The sequence below is a fragment of the Callorhinus ursinus genome, unplaced genomic scaffold (genome assembly GCF_003265705.2).
Source record: "Callorhinus ursinus isolate GAN/ISIS: 27379988/994484 unplaced genomic scaffold, GSC_fseal_2.0 scaffold4, whole genome shotgun sequence".
NCBI lineage: Eukaryota > Metazoa > Chordata > Mammalia > Carnivora > Otariidae > Callorhinus > Callorhinus ursinus.
The window spans coordinates 134,180,884-134,197,089 of NW_027397066.1; the positions used below are offsets into that span (position 1 = coordinate 134,180,884).

The following is a 16,206-nucleotide window of genomic DNA, read 5'->3' on the forward strand; positions in this document are numbered from 1 at the left end:
TTCTCCCAATCCATGAGCATGGAACGTTTTTCCATTTCTTTGTGTCTTCTTCAATTTCTTTCATGAGTATTTTATAGTTTTCTGAGTACAGATCCTTTGCCTCTTTGGTTAAATTTATTCCTAGGTATCTTATGGTTTTGGGTGCAATTGTAAATGGGATCGACTCCTTGATTTGTCTCTCTTCTGTTTTGTTGTTGGTGTATAGGAATGCCACTGATTTCTGTGCATTGATTTTATATCCTGCTACTTTACTGAATTCCTGTATGAGTTCTAGCAGTTTTGGGGTGGAGTCTTTTGGGTTTTTCCACATACAGTATCATATCATCTGCAAAGAGTGAGAGTTTTGGCACTTGGTTTTGACAGAGGCTGGGTGCAGGGCAGTGGAAGGCTGGGCCTGACACGTGTTTAGCATAGGTGGTGGTTCTGCTAAGTTGGGTTTTCTCCCCAGAGGCCTGTAAATTTATTTGTACTTGTAAGGCATTGCTGAAAATTTTATTATTGAGCTGTAATGTAAATAACTCAATAAACCTACACTTTGGAAATGACACTCCTTCTCTAATGGGAAAAGGACTGGATACTGACTGTTGGATCCTATCACATTTCCTTATGCATAGTAGGTACTCAGTAACAATTTGTCAAATGAAAGAGTGAGGTTCTAGATATCTAAGATTTCTGGTATAATTCATTCTCTTAATGCATGTTTTGAGGATCAAGGGCCTATGAGAGAAGAAAATATGTGATATAATTTAGAAGTTCTGATATTGGCTGGTGGCAATGGTAGAGTGACAGAAAGCATTTGTTGAATTTGGGCATAAGAAAATGTGTCTTCTGATACCTATGACATACAGCTGCATTTCTGTCTTGCCTTGTAGGTAGTTGTGAGGATGTTTCATCTATCTTAACAGACTAAGTTTCTCTGAGGACCAGAGTTGTTCTGTTGCAATCTCTGTCCTCCAAGACGACCTCTAGCACAGCGCTTGCTCAGAGCACATATTCAGTATTGACAGTGGATTGCCTGTGAACTGTGAATGAAGGGAAGGGATGACGTCTAAACAGATTCTGGGTCCTCCCTACCCTGTGTTGAAATTTGGGCTAAGTAGAAGTCTTCATTTGTATCACAAAGAGCACGAGGTGTATTCAAGATTCTTCATTACTTTTCAAATCCAGCCATTCTTTACTTCTTTAGTCATCTCCTGTTAAGAGTGTTGCAGGATTGTATTTTACTTTTAAATCCAGAAATGTAAGAAGACAACAAAACACTAAAGTGCTATTTTGAGTATGTTGCCAGGAGGTCTCTGTAGCCTGACAAATTTTGGAGAATTATTGATATCTCCTCCACTGCAGCACCCCTGTGTCTTAGATTTCCATAATTAGCATTAAACATTGAGTAATAGTATAGCAGGCACTTTTCTTGAGCACAAGAAAAGTGCCTGCTATATGCCAAGGCACTGGCTAAACACTTTATGAAGCTTAACTTAGATGCTGCTATAATCCTCATCTTACGGGTGAATCAACAACTACAGTGAGGACGGATGACTTGACTTGCTCAAGGATGCTGAGCTACCAAACAGCAGGGTCAGGTTAACTCAGGCAGTGTGGTTCAAATGAGTTACACTCTTAACCCAGTGGCCTGGTGGACAGAGAGTACACAGGAAAGTTGCCCAGCAGGACTCCTCTGAATACCTACCCTGCCCAAAATATCTTGCTATGTTTTCTGCCAATTTTTCATTCTGTTCTAAGGCCCAGAATTCCACCAGAAGTTTCTAATGTGAGAAATTTCTTGAATTAAAATTTATTGAAAAATCTCTTTTTGAGTAGGGTCAAAATACCTGCAGTGCTTTTCTCTGGGAAGTTCTGAGAATAAGAGCTAGAAGTAAGAGGTTAATAATTTTTGAAACTTATATTTCTCCCCCACCACCTCATTAGTATGATTGCCTAAGTGGGTGTCCCAGGTTTTTGGATTTCATTGAATTAAGATTTCATTGAATTAAGAAGACAAAATTAAGAATTTTGTCATTCAAAAATTAAATTGCCAACATAATGTGGGCAGTTAAAAAAAGTTTCTTCTATTAATGATATTAGACAAAACAATGAACTGCTATCATCTAGTATCAGTTTCAAAGAAAGCAAAAAAATGTGGTTATGATCCTAACATAAAGGAGGGCTCTTTAAATTGGATATACTTAGCTCATGGAGAATCTCACCACATTGTCCTTGTTATCTCATCTTGCCTCTCATTGTTGCAACAATGTTCCTGTGGACCTACATTTGGAACCTTCTCACTGTTCTTTGAAATTTGTCCTTTACCAGGAAGGGAAAATTGTACAGCTTCCTTTTCCTTCTTCCTGTATGGATCCTGTAGTTCTAGGATTCCGGGGCCGATGCAGAAATCCACCTACCCTTTGTAACCCTGGCTCTGGAGTGGCACGCCATTTAAATTGTGAACATGTATTTTAGGAAATGTGGAGCTGGGAGCCGTCTTCCCACCTTCTTATCTCCCTTTTTCTGGTTGTGGTAGCATCTCTGCAGTCATTGACTTCACAGGACTGTCACTCTTGTCACAGAAGAGCTCTCTGCATTCTTCTGATTTCTGGAGAATCTTGGTAACAATACTCCAGTGGCTTCAGGGGTGTGTGTGTGTGTGTGTGTGTGTGTGTGTGTGTGTGTGTGTGTGTGTTGATGTCAGACTATTGCTGTTAAGAAGGCCAAATTTGTTTATGTATGAATGTCATGGAGTCCATGATATAAATGTATACAGGCACAGACTGAAGCTGTCATGCATGTGTGGCATATCCCATACCATTGGGTACAGTAAAACAATTACAGTAGGATAAATAAAAAGATGTTAGATTTTAGCTTTGAAGGAGAATTCAAAACATGATTGAAAGGTGGGATGCTTCAGAAAGTGTGACCTGCTGTCCCTTCTAGTGGAATACTTGATTCGAATTTTATATATATGTCTGTAAATAATATGTATTATATGTGGATGTTTCTAATTCTTTTCTGTAATTGAATAATATACTTTTTTTTTCTATAACTGCTGCCCCCACCCCACCATCAAGTGTTTATCTGGTTAGGTGGTCAAACTTCCCCCTTCCTGCCACCTTACCTTTTACGGACAGATCTGAATTTTGAGCAGTACCTAACATTTTTTTTTTTTTTAGCATTTAGTTAATTTCTGACTAACATAGTTGGAAGGCTTTAATTACATATCTAGAATATTCTCATTTGCTTCTCCTGTTCTCTTGAGAAATAGAAAAGTTTGAGAAAAAGTATAATATTGGTGGTTGACTCCTCAGTAAAACATTCAAGATGGGAAAAACAGATGTCAAATTATTTTTGTCTTTTGTCCTAGAAAAATGGCAGCAGTGAAGTTTTCTATATTTAAACCTGCTTCCATTCAGAAGCTCTTCCTTTCTGCTAAGAGGCAATAAAGAGACTGTGTCCTCAGTGACCTGTTCTACTTTGTTTTTATTATGTTAGGACTGTCTAAACTCTACTGCTGTAGGAATATTGACATTTGTACAGTCAATGATTCAAAATAAGTACTGTAAGTTGAGCCTCTGGAATTAGGTATTTGAAACTTGAGGCAAACTGAGGGTGATTTTTGTGGACTCTAGGACCTCTTGTGGTGGAGATTGTGTTCAGTGGAGTGGTGTGTTAGCTCCCCTCTGCCCACCCCAACTCAACAAGGTTTCTACAGGGTTTACCCGAGCCAAACTGTCTGTGGGAAATGAGTTGAACACCAAACTGTAGGTTTTAACTGTGTTGTTTAGCAGAGAGTTGGGGAGGAGAGAGTATGTTTGGTTGATTTTTTTTTTAATTGAAATGAATCATTTTATTAGAGCAGTGTGTTTGTGTGTTTATGTTTGTGTGTGCGCACGCCTGTGTCCAGCTGATTGACCTGGTTGTTGCTCTTCATCAGATGTTTAAATGTTAACTTGAAATGTAGTCATTCACTGCCTGCTAGCTTAATCATGGAAGAACAAAAACCAGGCTAGCGTTAAATTTACTGCAAATAATTTTCTCGTGTGTTAATCTGTATATGTGAAATTAAAATTTGACTACACAGTTTTTTTACTCTGAGAAATTAAAGTAAGATAGTGACTTTAAAATGAAGATATATTTTGTTTTTGTTGCCTAGGAGATGTGAATTCTGGGAACCTGTTAACTTGGTGTAATGCATTGTTCTGAAGGGGAAATACTTATACTGACTCTTGAAAACGGGAATCGTGGACTGATTGAGACACTTGATATTTTTCTCATTTGTGCACAAGATGAGTTTTTAGTTACAACTAAATTGTTGATTTTTCTAATGAGAAATTTTAATCTTCACAAATGAAACTTAATTGCTTCGATGGATTTTCCCCCTTAGGATATGACAACGAACGTAGGGTGCAATATATTCTAAGTTGTTCGACATAACACTGCTCATTTAGTAATCATAAAAATTGCTTTGTGATGTCTGTTGTTGCTATAGCTTTTAACTCTTGCATTTTCTTCAATAAGAGGTGAACTTTTTGAGAATGAGGATAGGCTGCAACACTTCATCTCTCTCTTAGAATTTATGAAGTACTTTTCTACCTTCTTCAGCTCATCTACCTGAAACGTAACTGCTGTCAAGGCTCCCTGACACCGACTTGAAGTAGAGGAGTCTTGGGACAAGGGTGTGTTTTGTTGAAGCTAGATGTCTGTCTTGTAACTGTCATAGTTAATTCAGGAGGGAATGACTTTATAACTACTTTTGTCTCAAATTTAGCAACTGTTCAAAAACTCTCTTTTTTAAAGATATAAGTGATGCCTTCTCCAGTGGAAAACACCCGAGGAAGTTTTAGACAAACAGAATAGCTTGAATCTGTACCTTTTACTTCTGGAATTCCTTATGCATGTGTCTTGTGAAGATACAATGCTGAAAAACCTGAAGCTGGAGAAATATATCCAGGCTTTATCAAAGATGACCAGTAATATCATTTTCCCGAGTTCTGATATGTGAATTTGAATGAAATTACAACTCTGGGAGAATGTTTCCCTTCCGGTATAAATTAGTAAGCTCAGAAACAGTCTTCGTAGGATTTAAAGTTGAAATTGCTGTTTAAGAACATGTTTCAGAATTTTACTGAAAATCATACACTCCACCATGGATTTTTTTCCTGAAGTGTGTGATGGTGTAACTCTGGCATATGAAGGACTTGGATGGCACAAAACACCTCAGCAGTGTTGTGATTTGACATTTTTGTTTTAAATGCTCTGTTGCTTTACTGACATGTGGGATGGGGAAGCTGCTTTAAGATTGTTCCCTGCTAGGGATGATTGGAATTAAGTGATTTTAATAGGTGTGCTGATGGACTTGTCTCCCTTCCCCTACCGCCTTTTCATTACGAGCATGGGAAAAAGGACTTGTATTTTCTCAGGTGATCTTAAGGAATGCTTTAAACACTCAAATCTCTTAAGTATATGTATAATGGAAATGCACTTGAGACCAGTGAGTGAGATTTCCAGTCATAGAAATGGTCTGTTGGTCTGGTCTGCCACCTTGTGGCCCTTTACAGAATTGTCTCAGACTATACAGGTAGGAGTTTCCCACAGCTCTGAAAACCAAGTTTGGAAACATGTTTTCTGCCTTTTATTCTTTTACTGTTATTCTCAGGAGTATTCACTTTAAGGTCTTGTATACCACCACCCCCACAGGAAGGTTGCCCTTTCGTTTCTTTGCATCTAGTGCATCCACAGTCTGTTGATACACAGAAGGTATAAAAGAGAATAGAGTGACTTTGTTCAAGGTGCTTATTCTCCAGTTGAGGAGATAAAATGCAAACCCTTGAAAGTAAAGTGGCCACCCAGAACACATGTGAAGGGCCACATGTGAGTGGCACAGGCAGTGGGATCTTTAGTGGCTCAGAAAGGAAGCCCACACTACCTGTGCAAAATGGGGTGTGGGAAACGTGCTTTTCACTAGGATGAGAGAGAGTTTGTTAGACTGGACCCAAAGATTGTCAGTCATTTGTACAGAAAGGGTGCAAGAGATTGTTGGTGTTTGGGCTTTATTCAGAAGCCCTCCTGGGGGGCTTTGGAAGCAGGAGATTTGAATGGGACGTGCTGGAAACAGTGCACAGGTAGGTGGTCTGGAGGTAATAGGCATTTTCTGCCCACCAAACCTGTTATAAAAATTGGGATTTATAAAGCAGACAATTTAAGGGACCCTTTAAAAGTTTTATAAATAATTCATTTGACTTTATTTTTATTTTTTTAGATAGAGATATATATGAAAAGGATGCATTAATTTGTAAAAATTCTGATGTGTATGATTTCAGGAATATTTTTAATTTTATATTCTTAGCATTACTATGTGCTTGTGAACAAGTGAAATTATATATCACGTTGGCCACATAGCCTAGCCGAGCAGATAGTCCTTACTTTGTTTTGCAAATGTAGTCTCTGTAAGACACCAAAGGTCACACATCTTGGCAGCGATGGAGATGAGGATGTGAACTCTGCTCCATTTGACACCCAAACCTATGTTCTTTCCAACTATCCTTCTTGGGATAATTGTTTTATATGTTTTAGTGTATAAAAATGGAGATTCTTCCAAATAAAACTTTGCAGCTTTACCGCCGCGTTGACAGGCACAGAGGGGCCTGCAGGCTTCTCACCTTTCTCCCTCTCCCCCATTTGGCTGCACACTTGAGTTTTAGTCTTGAGTATTTTAGCTTTTGACGTCCTTAACTAATAATGTTCAAGACATAGCTCTCTAATTCCTTGCTAGTGATCTCTAGCCTACAAGGATAAATTACCTTTTTGTCTTTGCAAGGGAGAGTAAATTGGCATCAGTACAGCTCCTGGTGCTGACACGGATGCCACTTAAGCCAGATACTCCTTTCTCTTTCTCCTTACGTTTAAATCTGTAGGCATTTACCCCTTGGGTCTCCACAGGCCTGCTAATTGTGGCAAAACCTTGGCCTTAGTTTCTTTGATGATTGAGATAAAGTCTTTTTAAAGGAATCAACCTTCCTTTTTTTTTTTTTAATTTATCTTATAACTGGAGGGTTATACCCTTTGACCACCTTACTGATTATAGTTTAAATACATAGCTTCATGGGGCATCTGACTGGCTCAGTCCGTGGAACTTGTGACTCTTGACCTCTGGGTTGTGAGTTCAAGCCCCACACTGGGTGTAGAGATTACTTAAAAATAAAATCTTAAAAAAAATACAGAGCTTCACAAATGCATGTATTTTTTCTCATAGTGCAGTGCAAAATACCGCCTCCCTCATTGTTTACAAGGGGTCTCTAGAGGATAGGAAGAAGGAGCACACAACACTAATTGTGGGAAAGGAGTTAGAGGAATACTTCTCTTTTCTCAGATCTCCAAAGATTGTATTAAAATATATTGTAAGTTGTTGGCGAATCCCCAATTCTGGTGAACAAGTGAAATTAAAAGCTAGTTTTAAATGCATTATGAATTTGCTGTGAGGCTGATGATATTCTGAATGAGCCTCTAAGGAGAAATTAGAGAAAGAGCCCAAGATGCAGGAAACTTTCCCTCTGACTTCTTTCCTATTAGACTGTGTTGTGTTTATAGACTCTGAGCAAGAGGGTTGGTTAGGTTGTGAACGAGTAGAGAATGCTTTTGGGTTTTGATATGTGGTTTATGTTTGGGGCAAAAGTGTGTTTGTTTGTTCTTCTTTTCATGGAAAGCTGCATTCCAATCGGCCTGTCAGTATTCTTGTCTACCAGGCTGCAGTGTTTTTACAGTTGCTCAGCCTGCTTTCAAATAGCATCTATTTTTGAAAAAAGGATGTCCTTCCTAGGGTAGAAGGAAAAGCTTATTGTTCCAAAAAATGCTGCTTCCTGGTTAGAGCAACATGTTCCTGTTTGTCTTCAAGACTAGAAAAATTTGGGGAAAAATAGCGTACATTTTTAAGGGTCCTTTAAAATAGCAACGGTCATGTGAATTGTATTTGTCTTGGGAGGTGCACTTGGGGAATTCTCAGTTTGCATATCATAGTTTCTTGACAGAAATGTCAGTTGGGATACTTCAGGTGATTTAATGCTCCAGCATTTGTTTTTCTGCAGTCAAGTTTGTTGAAATGTAACTTCAGTCTGTGAATGTCTCTTGTTTGCATAGAAAAAAATTTATCATCCAAGAGTATGATTCCCCGAAGGTCATATATTTCCTTGTTCATCTTAAGAGAAAGCCCTTGCTCTGTGATGCAGCAAGCATATCTGCTTTTCACTGAGGTTTGCAGATTTCAGGTTGGTTGGAGGAGCTAATCTTCCTCAGCACCCTACCCTTTTGCCTTTTTGTATCTTTGCTGGGTAAAGGCAATTCCATGCCAATTTATAGATTATTTTAAAAAAGACCAACTATTAAGAGGAAATGAGGGTTAAAACTTACAGGTGAAAAGTGAAGGCAGACCACTTAGCGGTGACCTCTACGGGCAAGGAAGGGAGTGGAAGCGGTTCCTGGGCTTGTTGGCTTGCTTCACCTGGCTTCTCATGCCCCCCCCCCCCCCCCCCCCCCCGCCCCTGTATCTCTTCCCTTACTCTTCTGATATTTTCCTTTCTCTTGGTTGTGCTGCCTGAAATCTCATACATTTACAGATTTGTTTGGACTATGGAAATGCAAATGGAGGCAGACAGCTCCCCACAGAAGATTCAAGGGCCCCCACTGATCACTCATCTGTGCATTTGTATTCAGATTTAATTTTAATTTTTAGACCAAGGCATTGATGCCTTAGAATGAGGTTTGGGGTAATGCAAGATCGCTGGACACCTGGGGAGAGGGTAGAAAAAAATGCGTAGGAAGATTCAAAAGGCCATCTTTGCCTATTTCAAAATATTGTTTGGTCCATTTTGCTCCTAGGGAAGGATAAGAAAGCTTGTCTTCCTTTTTGCCTTTCAGTGTTATTTACCTTACTTGAAATTCCTGATCATCTCTAAACCTAGTATTTGGCCACTGGGCTCTTTATGGAAGAAAAGCTTAACCAGAGTCCTTCTTTCTTTAGTTTGCATTTCTTCTGCTCATCTCTAATCAATGTTCTTTCTTTCCTCAGAGTCAGGAGGAGAGATTTCCTGAGGCCTTTTCCAAAACTTTTCTGCTTTTCCTACCTGTCTCAAATCTGTGATGGTTGTGTTCATATTGCACAGTGAAACATTACACTTACTTGTTGCTGCCATCTAGACATCATTTCTTACCATTCCTTCTGTTAGTTACAACTAAGAGATCTCAAGTGTAGATAACAATGTATCTGTAAAGTCATCTAATTCAAGCTAGATTATATTGCCTTCCATTTAACAGCTTCATTTAGAATAACGATGTCTGCTTCTTGAGTTTATAAGGTCCTTGTGGCATAAACCATTTAAAATAAGTTTCTTTTGAGATGGCTTATTCTAAGGGTAATAGAAGAAGCTCTAGACATAATCGTTGAATTCATTTCGAGAGTTGAATTCAATTCAAGAAGTTTATAGTCTAGTTAGATATCTGAAGTACATGAAACAGTTGCATAGGATTCCCTGATTTTGTATTGCTTGAGTGACACATGTTTAAAATTATTCCCCAGAAAAACATCATGATTATGTGAGCTGCAGATGTCTTATTTATGCAGTGACATACATACAGATTTGGTCATGCAGTGGTGAGGTAATGCAGTCCCTTTCCTTCACACTCAGAGTTTCATAATGCAGGCTCTGTAACAGATTTCTGACCCATTTACTATGTCAGTGACTTATAGGTGAGAATACACCATTGTTCTCTACATTTTTAAAACTAATAAGCAATCTTATTTAATTTGCAAGTTATAACTATACTTATCATCTTAAGATAAATAATGTAGCTATTGTCCTTAAATATATTTTATATAATCATATAGGATATACGTTCATACTCCCAAGTTGTTGCATCAGTATTGACATATGTCCTGAGTGTGACATAACTTATTCAGGAAGGTGACCCCTGCACAACTATGAAACTCTACAATGTTAAGAAGCAGCAGATTAATAAAGTGCCATTTCATTAAGGGGTATGCTCTTTTCCTTTGATTTTGCTGGGTTTGTTTGAACAAGACAGTTATTTAAGACCTATTGTCTTTTAAGGCTTAAGGGTGTTTTTTCCCTCCATTCTATTTCTAAGCTTCCAAATTCTTGCTTCTGTCCTGTTTCTTTTAGATTTATCCCTTCTCCAGATTTAAAAAAAAATTATTTCTTTCTACGGCTTTCCCAGTATACCTTTTTTTGTCATTGTAAATTTATTTGCTTGATGAATGTTAAATGAATGTGATTAGTCTTGTCTGTTAAATAAGAGTGTTTTAGGCTTTGGGCAGGTTATAACCCAAGGTTGATAGGTAATTCAGTGAAAAATATGTAAGACTTTACTATTAGATTCAGAATATAAGCTCTTCAGAAATGGGGGGCAGTCTTTCCATACTATTTAATGACTGCAAGTAGCACAGATATTTATAATATCTAAAATAGAACGTGAACTTTAGGATAGTCCAGAAAAGCTCTTATTATAGCTATTAAAGAAAACTCATTAATTAGGACACTTTTTATTGATTTTCCCTACATGCAAATAGAGTATTATGATTGGAGTCTGATTGTTTCTAAAGAAGGAATTTATTAGCTTTAGGAATGCAAACTTTAACTAGATGGTGCGAAAGGTTTTGTTTCAGCTTTCTTATTTGTATTGAATTTATAGGGTCTAGTTTCAGATTTCAGTCTTTAAATAGCTTTTAAAAGACTTGTGGGAAATAACAAGGACTATAGATGGATAAAGTTGAAGACCATCAGTTTATTTGAGAGTTGATCACCAGGGGGTGGCACTTTAACTTTCTAATATTATAAATTTTAAATTGGGACAATTTAAAGTTATAAGTAAGGTTTTTTCCCCCCTTATCACATCACAATATTGTTTAAGGACTACACCAAAATATTTTAGGCTGAAAACCTCCTCAATGTCCTCTTAAAAAGTTTTTGAATTTCTTATCTAGTTGTTATCACTATCCCTTATCTGTGCCCTTAATATATGAAATTTAATTGCACATATAGTTTGAATTGTTTAGAAAGGTATTCCTAGGGCTACAGAATTTTTTTTCTTAATTAAAAGAGAGGATTAAGGGACACCTGGGTTGCTCATGGGTTAAGCATCTATCTTTGGCTCAGGTCATGACCCCAGGGTCCTGGGATTGTGTCCCACATTGTGCTTCTTGCTCAGTGGGGAGTCTGCGTCTCCTTCTGCCTGCAGCTCCCTCTGCCTGTGCTCTGTCTTTGACAAATAAATAAGTAAAATCTTAAAAAAAAGAAAAGAGGATTAAATTGAACCAAAGTGTAGTATAAGACTTGTATACTCAAAAGTATAAAACATTGTTGAAAGAAATTAAGGAAGACCTAAGTAAACGGCAAAACATCCCCTGCCATGGCTTGGAAGACTAAATGTTGTTAAGATGGCAATACTACCTGAATTGATCTACCGACTCAATGCAATCCTTATTAAGATTTCAGCTTCCTTCCTTCCTTCCTTCCTTCCTTCCTTCCTTCCTTTCTTGCGGATTGCCCACCCATGCCCTCTTCCTGTTGCTCCTTTTCTGGGCTGAGGAGAGTGCAGTGGGTTTCAGAGCCAAGAGGGCAGGGAAGGGTAATGTACATGGCTTCTGCTGGGTTCCATGCCATGGCCCAGTGCCACTGTGGTCTCCTAGAAAAAAAATTGTGGTATGTGAATTATATCTCAATAGAAATCTTATTTTAAAGACAAGACAAAAAGGTTGGGGCAGCTGGGTGGCTCAGTCAGTTAAGTGTCAGACTCTTGGTTTTGGCTCAGGTCATGATCTCACAGAGGTGGGATTAAGCCCTGCATGGGGCTCCAGGCTCCTCGCAGGAGTCCACTTCAGATTCTCCCCCCACCCCATGCATGCACACAAGCAGTCTTTCTCTTGCTCTTTCTCTTTCAAAATAAATAAAATCTTTAAAAAAAAATGATAATTTTTCAAGTTTCTTAAAATACTTATTTTCAATAAGTTTAAGCCAATTTATTATATATTTTCATACCCTTGTATATATCCCCAAGATGGTTGAATGGATAACACTTGTGTGATTTAGTTTTTCTCTTGATTTTTCCTGCTTTTTCTTGACAAGTCTAATAATTTCTATTTTTCTTTTCAAACAGGATCTGGAAATAGTATATTCCTATTTACATGGTATGGAAGCCTTATCAAACTTGAGAGAGCACCAACTTAGGTAAGTCATTTTATGATGACTAATAATGGGATGCTGGAATTCTGTAGGACCCTTTATTATGGTTAAGAAGTAGGATTACAGATAACTTATGAAAACTCTGCCTCATCTAGCCTCTGTACTGGGCCTTATAAGTTTTACATCCATATAATAATTTTTTGACATTTCTACCATAGTGATATCTTCTCTTCCTCCATCTCCCACTCCTTGCCCCCTCATCTAAAGGAATAAAAACTACTTGGTGAATACCTCAAAAGGAGTGTTATTTGCTGTCCTGGCAAACAAAGATCTACATTTTAGCACTTAGATACATAAGAAACCAGAATGTTTTTAACCATTCAAAGAACAATGAGGTTCATTATTTTAATATGTTTTAGGTCTTTGTGTGGAATATATTTATTGCATTAAGTAACTGCCCTTTTTTGGGAAACACATATAAAATCTTTTTGGTTCTATTGTACAGTGATAGAGTAACCTTAATTCTGGTTATCTGGGCTGTATTAAAAGAACAAAAACATATAATCCAGTGATTTTGTCTTAACTGGAACAGAATATAAAGGACCTTGGGAGGATAGATTATATATAAATACCAGCAAGGACATAGAGAAGGTTTTGTTTCCTCCAATTGTAGCTAGTTTTGATACCAGCAGTTTTTAATTATTAAAGGAGTACTTTTTCTATGTACTTTCCCTTTACTCTTTAAACACTAATTAATTTGCGAGCATGTCAATTTCATATTTAGTTGTTAATTGAAAAAAGTCTCAAGAGGATTGAGTACCTCTAAAATTTAATTTTTAATGAAAAAATCATTTAAATTAAAGTAGATTGCAGGTTAAGTGTTCAAAAATTCAAGTTTTATTGGAAAGGGCAAAAACTATTGGGAATTTAGAAGATGGCTAAAATTAAAGTAGGAATAATTTTTAAAGTGTCTAACTTTCATTTTATGTTTTTTTTTGGTGACAGCTACCCCAAGAAAAAATTATGGCACCATCTATTTGATTGAATGCAGTTAATTTGCAAGTGCAAATTATTTAATAAGCAGATATAAATAGCACATTCCCATGTGTGTATAAAACCACACATGGATAATATTTAAATAATATTTACGTATATTGTATAATGTATGTCTATAGTATATGTGGTTATAAAGTTATTTAGGTAACGGACTCTGTGCAATAGAACAAGGAAAATTTTAATACTTCTTATGGAAATTTTCAAAATTACAAAAGTAAATAGTACGATGAAGTCCCATAAATCCATCACCCAGTTTTAAAACCACCAGTTTTCCTCTGCTTCAAAGGGAAATTTTGGATAGAAATAACTGATTAATCCAGTCATATAGTTTAGTCTATTTATACTTTAGAAAGTCTGTTTTGGAGACTATACAGTTTTGCTTGTTGGCATGAGCTTACAGGGAGGGAACTTTAAGATGTTTATCTTATTCTGCTTATGTTGAAATCATTTGTTTCTGATATTTATGGAAAATATCAGCTGAAACTAACTTCAGTCCTTTTTTAGAACAAGATCAAGATACCAACATGGTTAATAACAACAACAAAAAAAGAGGTACAGATAAATACAATGACTTGGATAAAATAGCTACCATTTCTAGGAAAAATATATCTTATTTAGATAATTTATTTTCTTTGAATTTTATACATAAAAGTTTTATCCCTGGGATTAACAGGGAACAGTTAAGACTTCCACATAATAGAGTTTTCCAATTTTAGAAAAGAAACCGCACTTAATCATGATTTTGAAAGTTTGTTTATTCGGCATTGGGTAATAGAACATTAGTCTTCTATGAGGGACAGCAGAGACTTTCATTTATTGGAAAACTTCAGCTTTGTGCATTATTGTGGCCCACCCATGTGTAAGCAGTAAAGTGATTCTGAGTGTTAATTGGCGTGCAGTTAATGACTATGTTGCTGTAAGATCACATATCCTATGAAGTGTATAGGTTTTCAGATCTTCACTTAAAAACTATATATTTTTTCAACACAACTTTATTTTTCTAACGTTTACTCCCTGAATCCACATGGATTAGAAGCAGCATATTTGCCAAAAGGGCAGAGGATGCTATAGTTAGGTGAGAGCCCAAAATCTGAAAAAGCAAAGTAACTGCCTGGACCCATTCAGTGTTGGAAATGAGAGCCTGCTGGAATATACATTCTTCAGCATTACGGATAAGTGTAATTATTGTTACATAAGCAGTTTTAGATCATTAAGAAACAACTAAATTATGCCTAGTATATTCTTGAATTCAGGGAATATCAATGTGCTTTTTGTAAAACATCCTCCAACGATGTTTAAAGATGACCGGTTTTGGTACTTTTCCCATTTATTTATTTATTTTAGTACTTTCCCCATTAATTTGTCTTATAGAAGATTTTATCATCATTTTCTGAGCGCACTGGTTAAATTTATTTATTCAGTCAGCAGTCATTGATGTGTGCCTATTATGTGCTAGACACTGATGTAAGCCATGGAGATACATTGAAGTAGACCAGACCTCTGCCTTTATGGAGCTTATATTCCTGGTGGGGCAGACAAGATTTAAGTAAATGGGTCAGTGTTGTTTTATTCAGATGTTAGTGCGTTCAGCACGGTGTGTGGCCGTATCCCAGCAGACTCTAAACCAAGGGTAGAGAAGCAGTGATTGAGACCTAAGTTTATTGAGGGAACTTAGGTTACAGGGAATTCAGGAACAGTGGACTGGACAAAACACCTGCTTCTGGATCCATAGTTAGCAAGTTTTTATAGCGTAGCAACTTAGTCTAGCAGCTGTCTGTAGCCCTTCCCATCCTTCCATGGCCAGTTCCAAGGAGCTCAAGGCCTGCCATCCAGTCACTCTTTATTACAAAGGAGATGCTCTGGGTTGGCCACCCCTGGAGCCCCTGACCTTGAACGCTGAACAACACATTCTTGTACGTATTCTGCTTGATGGGAATATAGAGTGAGGATGGGATCTCTACATTCTCAAGATAGTGATTAACAGGAACATTCAGAGTGTGCTTGTACAAACTAGCCTTCTAGCATGTACCATATACTCCACCTGGCATACCTTGGATGGTCCATACATATTTTTTTTTTTTTTTTTGAGAGGAGAGGAGGCAAGGAGGGGCAGAGGCAGAGGGAGAGAGAGAGAGAATCTTAAGCAGGTTCCATGACCTTGAAAACATGACCTGAGCCTAAATGAAGAGTCAGATGCTCAAATGACTGAGCCACCCAGGTGCCCCTGGCCTGTACATTTTTTATATTCTCTTCTTTTGCGATGTCCCTGGGGCCAAGTATGCCGAGGTGCAGTGCAACCAAATCCTACAGCAACAGTACAAGCCACAGCATCCAAATAATAGGAGAACACAAATGGCTAAGAAACCCTAGAAAACATTTTGCCCGAGGAAGCCTACATTCACTGATAAGGGGGAGTTCACTATATACCCAACAGTTGGTTTTATTCTGTATAGAAGCTATGGTCAGGACCTGATTGGCAAATAGGTTCCCCATGCAGAATATAAGGGCAAAAAGTTAAGCTGTTTAGTAAGCACCAGAAGAGGCAAGTCATGATTGTTTAATAGAATGCAGGAGGCGGTGTTGTTCTGGAATAACACCACCCATGACTGTGGTTTGGCTCCAGGTTTATAGTACCCAATTGTTGGCCTCCCCTCTGCTATACAGTGGGACAAGCCTGAAAAGGATGGTGGGGGTATAATAGTGCTCCATAAGGTGATTATGATAGTGTCCTTTTTTTTTTTTTTCCTCTTGTGGGGGAGAGATAGACGGAGGGAGGGGCAGAGGGAGAGGGAGAGGGAGACTCCTAAGCAGGCTCCCCACCCAGAGCGGAGCCCAGCATGGGGCCCAGTCAGACAACCCTGAGATGATGACCTAAGCTGAAATTAAGAGTCAGGCGCTTAACCGACTGAGCCACCCACATGCCCCAGTAGTGTCCTTTTTTATGAGAGGCCTGGGATTGTGTACCTTC

At 37.8% G+C, this 16,206-nt stretch overlaps 1 protein-coding gene across 12 annotated transcripts in view; it reads left to right on the forward strand.

Annotated features, from left to right (window-relative positions):
* Positions 1-16,206, forward strand: part of RAPGEF2 (Rap guanine nucleotide exchange factor 2) — a 233,008-nt gene that overhangs the window by 57,181 nt on the left and 159,621 nt on the right. For all 12 annotated transcript variants that reach the window (XM_073892442.1, XM_073892436.1, XM_073892439.1 and 9 more), the window contains exon 2: positions 12,157-12,227. In XM_073892442.1, the coding sequence (XP_073748543.1) occupies positions 12,157-12,227 (71 nt within the window). The remainder of the gene's footprint in view (positions 1-12,156; positions 12,228-16,206) is intronic.